The sequence below is a fragment of the Vanessa tameamea genome, chromosome 6, assembly GCF_037043105.1.
Source record: "Vanessa tameamea isolate UH-Manoa-2023 chromosome 6, ilVanTame1 primary haplotype, whole genome shotgun sequence".
NCBI lineage: Eukaryota > Metazoa > Arthropoda > Insecta > Lepidoptera > Nymphalidae > Vanessa > Vanessa tameamea.
In genome coordinates, this window is record NC_087314.1 from 1897460 (window position 1) to 1907613 (window position 10154).

The 10154-nt window shown below is 30.0% G+C and overlaps 1 protein-coding gene across 7 annotated transcripts in view; it reads left to right on the forward strand.

Annotated features, from left to right (window-relative positions):
* Nucleotides 1-10041, forward strand: part of Pkcdelta (Protein kinase C delta) — a 34402-nt gene extending 24361 nt beyond the window's left edge. For all 7 annotated transcript variants that reach the window (XM_026629981.2, XM_064215050.1, XM_064215051.1 and 4 more), the window contains 7 exons: nucleotides 2188-2324; nucleotides 6917-7090; nucleotides 7481-7635; nucleotides 7835-7973; nucleotides 8202-8390; nucleotides 8844-8984; nucleotides 9430-10041. In XM_026629981.2, the coding sequence (XP_026485766.1) occupies nucleotides 2188-2324; nucleotides 6917-7090; nucleotides 7481-7635; nucleotides 7835-7973; nucleotides 8202-8390; nucleotides 8844-8984; nucleotides 9430-9579 (1085 nt within the window). In that variant the 3' untranslated portion in view covers nucleotides 9580-10041. The remainder of the gene's footprint in view (nucleotides 1-2187; nucleotides 2325-6916; nucleotides 7091-7480; nucleotides 7636-7834; nucleotides 7974-8201; nucleotides 8391-8843; nucleotides 8985-9429) is intronic.
* Nucleotides 10042-10154: the final 113 nt, after the last annotated feature.

Below are 10154 nucleotides of genomic sequence, written 5' to 3' on the forward strand. Positions count from 1 at the left end.
GATTAAAATCTGGTTTTATATTTGAAATAACCACACAAATACATATTGTTATACGACTAATACGTTTTATTATATACTTCAGCGGAAACATTGAGATGCATATTTAATTAAACCTATTGCATATCAATGCAGAATATTTAATATTAAGCAGAATATGCATCAGCATATTCTATTAAATCATTGGTCATTGTGAGTTTAATTTATATTATAAATAAAAGATTCGAATGTTGTATTCCTTGGTCATTGGTACATTTTAATTTACCGTTATCAATCTAATTATATTACTAATAGTATTATTTATAAATAATTGTATATTGTATTGTACAAATTAAAGTTTCAGTTAGTGTTTATTCCCAATACTGCTTCTCAATTTGTAGCATTTAAAAACATTTGCTCGCGTACCTGCGTATTTTCTATTCTGAATGAACTTTTTAAATTATATATGAATATCTCGTTATCAATTTTCACTATTCACCTATTTTTGGAATTTTATATAAACAAGTGTGTTATAATAATAACGTTTAAATAAAATGAAGCAAATCCCTAAATTCCTTCAAATGGAATTAAGGAAAATGCCGGGGCCAAATAATCTGTCAGACTTGTCAGTCACAGTTGAAAGACGCGACATTATCGTATAATTCGTGTCCAAAATAAAAGCCGATAAACAAACTTGTTATCCTTTTCATTTTGAGACTGAAAAACTAGTAGAGGAAAAATATGGCGAAATTTATTTCTGAATAAGGCTCAACAAACAAAAAATCCATTGGATATATTTACGCAGTCATCATGCTCTATATTATTTAGTATGGTTTTTATTTTAATAAAATTTGTAAACTATGCTTAATACTTTTCTACTCATAATATTGTGTAGATAGAATAAAATTTTCTTATGATATTGATTACCGTGTACACTTAAAACGGCATTCTAATGTTTTAAAATAAATATGTCTAAGCAGGCAGACGTCCAGGTAATAATAATAATTATATTAAATTGTATCGAAAAAATAAGGTTGTTATGATTATTTCTTGTCTTCACAGACAAGCTATAACAACGTAAATGATATAATATTGATTTTTTACATTTAAATACATCTCTCTAATATCTGATAGTTGCATCCACTTATGCATTTCGGTAGAATGCAATAGGAATAAAACGGTATAATCTTGTTTTATTTGCCATAATCATTCAAATGAGACGTTGAGTTAAAGCATTGCCAGAACAAATAATTGTTATAATTATTTACAACGATACATGTTGTCCGATAATTATAATACATCTGGCTGAAAGAGTGTACGGATTAAACATGTGTACCAACCGTTACTTTTTTAAATTCTATATTCAAACAAAAACGTTTAATGTATAAATTAAAATAAAAAAGTAAATAATGTTATAGCATTCAGAGTGAACTTAGCCCGAGTAAAAAATATTCAATAATTACTTCATAGTAATAAATTCAAAATTTTAAATAATTTTCATTTGTGATTTTACTTATGTCCACACTTTCTTATTTCTTATTGATTGTTTGCATACAACATATAACGCACAACATGTAACATGCGATTTTATAAAAATATTAGCTTTATATAAATTTTCAATATTTACTATCGACCTTGATATTGCTGCTTGAACGGACTATTTTTAGGTGGCACGTGATTTTTCTAACACTACCAAAGTATTTCGTCGTATTCTGAAATTGTTGATACAAATTATTTTTATTAAAGAGATATATTAATCGTATTAAAAAAGTCGGTCTATTATATTTCTCCACGTAGGATATCGAATGGATTTTTAAAAATAGAATTTAAAATGTAAACTATGTACCTAGTTTGCTAAAATTTTATGATACGTGTATATTTTCCATTTATAAAGAATATACGAATTATACGTTAAGATTATGGTTTATTCTTTATAAATACGTGTTATACGAAAACGTACCAAAAGTATATGTAATTATATATAGTTATTTACTATTTATGATGATTCGTAATTTCTTAATTCATAACTCTACATCTCTCAAACCAGCATGGTTAAATTTTTGTGAAAGAGATAATGTTGAGGTAATTTTATGATTTATATTTTTTTATCTTTTAACTTATTTTTCTAAATTTTTCAAAGACTTGTTTCCTTATGTAATGGTTTTTCTATCTACTAAAATATAACATTTAATATGATGCAACTTTTTCCAGAACATTCGAAGGCATATGAACTCTTCAGAAAAACTGGACGATTTACGCCTCCCGCAAGATTCATTCCACGATTCAGAAAATATACTATTGAAGATTTTCAGTTTATAAAAGTTTTAGGCAAAGGAAGTTTTGGCAAGGTGAGTTACTTTCCAACCAAATTAAATTAAGAATAATCAAACTACCAGACTAAAAATAACATTTACAATATGTATTTTTTAATTATGTTTCATACTCAATAGAATAACTGTTTATTTATTCTTTTGTTTTTACATTCGCTTCAAGCATTTGTTTTTCTTAGAACAAAAGTATTCCTGTTTTGTTTGTTACGTGAGAAGCAAAATTGAATGATGGGTGTTGATCATAATGACTATGTATTTATACTTCTATCGCTCTCTCTCTCTCTCTGTCTCTCTCTCTCTCTCTGTCTTTCTCTGTCTCTCTTACCTCCGCTCTCTTCCTCTCTATTTACCATTATTATACAAGTACTTTTTAATTTTAATATAAGTTGATCTTCTACATTTTATGGTCGAATCGAGCATCGAGTTACAAAAAATTTAGTAGCTTTGGATTGACGAATTGTCAATGTTTTTTCAAAATCTAATTTTTAATATTAAAATATGCCTTTCAAAAAAATTAAATCAATTAAAATAATATTATTTTTAAAAGAAAAACATGTTTCTTACAATTTTTAGTTTCCCTAATATTATCATGTCTTTTTTAGTAGTAAAAATTTTAGTTAAAAGGTTTTAGTTCGCAATATATTTTATAACAACAGTACATTATTTAATTAAAATAATATTAAAATAAAATAATGTACTGTTGTTGTTATATAATATTATTATAATTGGTTGACCAGTGTAAAGTAAAAAAGACACCTGTGTATTTTCTATACCAATGTATTATTTTCTGCCGTTGACCCAATTGTCAATAGTGTAGAGTGCCAGAGAATCGACAAATGCTAGAGCTAAATTTGGCTTACTATGTTTACAAAGGTATTCAAAAATATTAGGCCTTTGATATGAGTCTTTCATTTTTCCTCAGGAATACTTTCAGAGACAACATAAATTATTATATAAATAAAGAATCGTCGCCGTCTAGTGCGTCTTTCATATGCGGATATTTATTTAAGGAACTTATATAGCGCGTAGAAATATTTTTTATTGTATCTGGAACAAATAGATTGAGTTTATCCACTAAACATTATTATTTTCATTTAACTTCACCTGTTAGTATGTGCGAGTCGAATGTTATAACTGAATTTCAAAACCAGAACCACCTAATCAATTCATCTGACATTTAGCACATACTTACGATTAGTTTTGGTGGTAATGTCATCTAAATATATGAGATTTCAGCATATTTATTAATACATATAATTAGTCAGGTTTTTTTTATAAACTATTTTATTTAAATACTGATCGATATTTCGTATAATAAATATAAGTGGAGTACATACGGGAAAACCTTATCGGCTTAAAGTGAATTAACTATCTTTAATAACTTACTTGTAATAAAAATTAAAAGTTTAACTAGTTTAATTAATAGTAATAAGGTTTAGGAAAAACCTAATAAATAAAAATTAACCTAAATTAAAATTCGCTATATCGAATAATACGCAGTTCGTACAGCGGCAATAAGGCATGCGCACGCAGTTTGTCACAATAGTTTATCAAACGTCTTTCAGACTTTCAGAACGTAAACATGCATCACACATATTGGTCGTGTGTCTAAGCTGCCGGTTCTAAATCGTTTTGTTGTAGGCGAAAGCTACTTATTTCTTGGCAAATTCCCTTGTCTTTTTTTTTTAATATTATTTTTAGAATGACAAGTTCGCGTATATGTTTTGTAATTTTATCGTCCAAATTCAAGGTTCATTGAAAAATATAACAAAATATTTGATGATAACATCCAAGAAAGTGGTCGGCATAGACGTTTATCTAATGAGCAAAAACCCGTAATGTGTAATTACTAATCTCTAATATGTAATTAAAATTGTAACAAATATTTTGTTTTGGCGCACTGATTGAATTCATCATGGCCAAGATTAAAATAGAACGTGTTTTAATTTAGATATAACAAAGAAGCGACACAAAGTTTTCAGTATTTTTCAGCATAAATTCTTGACAGTTTTTTGACATATAAATAATGTATTGTATTTTTGTGTAGAATCACCTTTTTTAATTATCTTCTTATCTCTAACTCATTTTTCTCGTGGACCACCTATTGGCATGTGTCCGTAACCACAGTTTGAGAGAAACACTAAAATATGAACTAAATTTAAATTTGTTTAATATTGGTGCTTTTAATTCTATCCTTAGTAACCCTACGAGTATTTCACCAATTAAAATCTATGAATTTGTTAGTGATTCTCTCAAACTAATGATGAAGAAGAAGAAGAAGAAAAAAAAAAGCGCTTTTATGCAAGTTTGGACAAGTAACAGTCGCTTGCCTTATTAAAATATTATCTGCTGAATTAGGTACTTAAAACAATGTAGGTAGGCCCTTATAAAAGCTATGCTTACATTTTTGCTCTTTACTATAAGCAGATAATACAAAAGCAGATCAATTTTCGTGGACCCCCATTAACATCTTATGGACCCTCATTTTTTATTCACGCCTACGTAGACCCCCAGCAAGTCTCCCGTGGACACCTGGGGGTCCACCTGGACCACTTTGGGAATCACTGGTGTAAGTCTTGCGACTGTATTTGTATAAACCGATTGGGCTAAATTTGTAAATATATTTTGAATACTGCAAACAATATACCCACTAATTTAGATTTATCTTGTATTTGTTGTTAAAACAGGGATTAAATAAAAGTTATATTGTTATGCCAAAATTATTCAATTGGCTGGTATCAGTTTTATTAAAAATAAGGAATCGTGTTGCAGGCATACAAATGATCCCACTTATTATATTTTTGTCAATAATTGTTTCAACGTTGAGATATTCAAAAGGCATAAAATTAAATATATCTGCTCCACAAACAAAAATATAAAAATGAAACTGGGCCACTGGAAAATATTTTGTACCGCAACTTTTTAAAACTGAATATTTTAAGACATTTTCTATCTTTGTTTTATACTTCGAGACATTTTTTTTAACTATTGTTGTCAAAAATGACAAAAAAATATTTTAAATCATATCAATTTTAAAAATGATATGATTCCGTACATTTAGTATCTACTGCCGTACTAAATGTATACGGTCTCATGTAAATAATTTAAAAACAACGTATCAAATTAATTCGTTTTATATTTATAACGTGATGAAAGCATAACCAATTTATGTCCAGAAACAAATTAAATTGCATGTAAACTATTTCATAATAGCGGAGACATTACACAAGGTGTAGGTGGCGAAGTGTCAGTCGTAATAATGATTCATATTAAATTATTTTTTTCTTTTAACGGTCGATTTATTTTACTATATTACAAATACGATACAAATAATTTAATAATGTTAGATGACATAAATAATCTAAATTATTTTCTTAATTGTGGTTGATTCAAAAGAGCCAATGACAAATATATCGTTTACATATGACGCTTATGTCTCGGCAGCATGGAAATGTCAAATTATATTTATATCAACAAGTTGAGTACGATGAACCTTCGGAGGAACAATTACAGTAGGCACGTTGGCATCGTAACGAAAATTTTCACTGCATTGATATTTATCAGAATATCTTATTTACGAACTACTTTTTTATAAATAAGAATCTTATAGGTATATCATAACATATTAGATAATTATTTGAGTTTGAATTTTTATTTTGTTTTACTTTAATTTACGATTAAATTATGACTCTTTTATAATTCCAATTTAACTGCATAAGTTTTAGTAAATTGTAGATAATACTGAACAGGATCATTTAATGGTTATCAGAGTCAGCGCTTTACTCGTGTTCCTTGTGTTTGGTCTCGATTATCTATATGGAGCGAAATCTGGCAGAACATAATGGCAGCTTGCCACCTGCATTTCTCCTTTACCTGCCCTGCAAGTATTACTACATACACGGTCTATTCTCGGTTTTGACATCACTGCCCACATTCGTATGAAACGTCAAAGACCACGTGTCAATGGCCTCGGCCTCGTGTCCATTTGTAATCGATATTATACTTTTATAATTACTATTAGGGTTTATAATTACATTCTAATTACTCACACCTGCTGACATAAGACAATATAAACATAATTGCGATAGTTTATATTATATCGTCTACGTAGAATCTATCTCTACAACTATTAGATACGTAGTAGATGATCTTCTTGAATTTTTATGAACTTTAAAAGGTATAAACTATTTTAACGGTTAAAGTTATTAGACTAATCCTGAGTGTTCATCTCGTTAGACACGTGCTTAGAGAGTTAGAGATGTGGTGGCAGTGTGCTGGAACGTCTTCCCGGTTGCTCGGCGCATGGCCCAATTGCCTTTGACGATGGGCCAAATTGCGGAGAAAGCGCTAATTTATTAGGATTAAAATGAAAACCTTGCACACGTTGCACGCTTGTCAAATATTTCGTGCTACATAAATCAAAGTTGTTATAATGTTTTATAGACACCCATCAAAATGTTCTCGTTAATTACGACATTAAATATTAAATGAAAGAGATTTTATGAATTATAATTTTAATATAATAAATAATAATTTAATGAGATCCAGGCACGCTTGAAGTATTTTATTGATAAAATAGTATTTTTATTGAGATCTTTGAAACTTTCCAGGTCATGTTAGCAGAGTTGAGAGACACGGAGTATTATTATGCTGTTAAATGTTTAAAGAAAGATGTCGTTTTGGAAGATGATGACGTAGAATGCACACTCATCGAAAGAAAAGTCCTCGCACTTGGTACAAATCATCCTTACCTTTGCCATTTGTTCGCGACTTTCCAAACAGACGTGAGTATCTATATATTACGTATATAACTTGTCAGACGTTATTACATAGTTGTGACGCGCATTTACTTAGTTAGATATATTGCAGCTTATAATTGACATATCTATTTATAAATCATATCCTATTTTCAAAATCAGTTAACGAATGGTCTAGTCTTGAATACAGATAAACGTATATACTATTCATTAAAATATATGCATGTGGTATATACAGAATTTATTTGAGATCAATTCTGACTCTATAAATGATGTATAGTGCAAATGTTTTGACGTAATTAGAGGGTAGAAGCAATTGCTTTGCATTTAAAAACTTTAAAAATATTTCGGTTGAATAAAACAGTACGTCGATTCCAATAAAACGATGCGTGGGTGTAATGCTGATTACTTTTTTAGTCTCATCTGTTCTTCGTAATGGAGTACTTGAACGGCGGTGACCTAATGTTTCACATTCAACAAAGCGGCCGTTTTCCGGAAGCGAGAGCGCGGTTTTATGCGGCCGAAATCGTGTCGGGACTTAAATTTCTTCATAAAAGAGGCATTGTTTACAGGTAGGAATTTAAATTACCGCTTATTTCGGTCACTGGTTTAATTAACGTTACGTTTATACAATATTTGACATGTGTTGTAATGTTTTATTACGTTTTTAGAATTGGACCATAAGATGATTATAACTATACAAGGAACTATTTATAATCGATTTAAATTACTATGTTAACATCATATAATAATCGATATATATTTTTATAGAGATTTGAAATTGGATAACATATTACTGGACTTCGACGGTCACGTGCGGATAGCAGACTTCGGCATGTGCAAGTTACAGATATACCTAGACAAGACCGCGGATACGTTTTGCGGCACACCGGACTATATGGCACCTGAAGTATTTATATTTTATTTCCTTATATATAATCATTTGTTTGACCTTATCTCTATCTTGTATATTATTCATCTTGTTCTAAGTCTTATTCTCAGTTAGTCTCTTTTTGATACTTTCAAGAGACACCTTTAAACGTTTTGAATATATCCACGTTCACGCCTATTCTGTTATATATATATATTTTTAATATAACTTTTTATAGTTATAATAAAATAAAAACTTTTCTTTTAGATAATCAAAGGTCTAAAATACGGTCAAAATGTTGATTGGTGGTCCTTTGGCGTATTATTGTACGAAATGTTAATCGGTCAGAGTCCATTCAGTGGCTGTGATGAAGACGAGCTGTTCTGGTCAATTTGCAACGAAATGCCCTCGTACCCGCGATTCTTGTCGTCAGAGGCTCTTAGCATATTAACAAGGGTAAGTTTGTACTTAAAGAAATAATTAATTTTGAATAAGAGGCTTTTTTTAATTTATTTCAATAAAACGCGTTGTTAAATATACCTGACTTTTCCCTATTGATTTTTCAGTCGCAGTTTTGAGAAATTTCCGTATAATATAATCTAAACTGTCAAACAAGCTTGAAAGCTATAAAAAAATAAAAGGCGATGCGCCTATGAGTACCTACACTAGCCACCATACTTAAAAAATATTTGCGTCCGTGTAATAAACTACAAATACCTACTGCATACATTATGCATTCGCACGTATGCCAAACTTTTTGGTTAAATTTACTTCATTTCACGCCTCAAAATCACAATTATGAAATACTTATGTCTAAAAATTATTAAATATTATGTCGACACTGTATTATGTGGCAATCATATCTGTACTTTAAGATTAAGTTTGTTCTGTAAAATTATGTTTCCGTAGCTTTTGGACAAAGACGCGCGCACGCGGCTCGGCGGCGCGGAGTGCATGCACGGCGACATCCGGGACCAGGACTTCTTCCATCCCGTACAATGGGATCGCCTCGAGAGACGTGAACTAGACGCGCCCTTCAAACCACGTGTGGTGAGATTTAATTTTTTCTGGTGGCAACTTTTTTTTGATACGTTTGTGTTTTTTACATAAATATATAGTCGTTAAAGGAATTGAATTGATACTTCTTAGATTTATGTTTGGAATTTTGCTTCATACTTAAGTCAATATTTTCCTTAATGGAATAAATTATTCTGGATCTGTGCTAAAAATGGCTGTTCCACAAGGACACATTTAAGGTCTTTTTCTAATTTTAGTACATAGAAATGATCCTTTTTTGTATGCGATGGATATTTGTGATATTGTATTATTTACTGACGTAATTAAACTGAAAAAAACAGTACATAATCACTGACACAACATATAATTTAATTTTGAATACAAGAAAAAACAAATGAGGGTGAATTTAAACAAATTCTGTATTTTGTTTATGAAAGAGAAAAGATTGGCATTTAAATTTTAAAAATAAATGTTACAGAGACATCCAATGGACACTCAATACTTCGACCGGGCTTTTACTGGCGAGCGGCCTCGGCTCACTGCTGTCGAACCACAGGTCCTCAAATCGATGGATCAAGAACCGTTCAGAGGATTCTCGTACACGAATCCCAACGCTACAGACCGCTAAAATAGACCTTACATTTAAACTATAAGGTTTGAATTTCAATAACACTATGCCATGTGAATATGGGAACAGTGGATTAATTAATCAATTTAAAGAAAAATCATCGATCAAGACGATGGTTTAAGAAAAAATGTGGTTAAAGGTAACCATCTACTGTTGGTAATTTTTTTTTAATAAATTGGAGTGAGATTTAAAAAAAGAAACGAATAAAGTTTTAAACATTGAAAAGTTTTATTTATAACACGATGGTTATGTAATATAAAAATTGTACATATCAATTAGGCAGAGTTGTATCGTGTCTGGAACACAAATGTTATTAGACGAATGTATCACGATGTTGTATTCGTATTTTATACATAATAGTATTTTACATCCAAGTGGTTCTTATAATGTAAGTAGATTTTCAACATGTTATATTAAATGTAACATTATTTAGGAAATAAATGAGATAAAGTTATATCTTTATATATTTTTTTTCTTATTTACATTTTTTTTTATGGCATTGGTTGGCGGACGAGCATATGGGCCACCTGATGGTGAGTGGTCACCACCGCCCATAGACAAAGGCGCTGTAATAA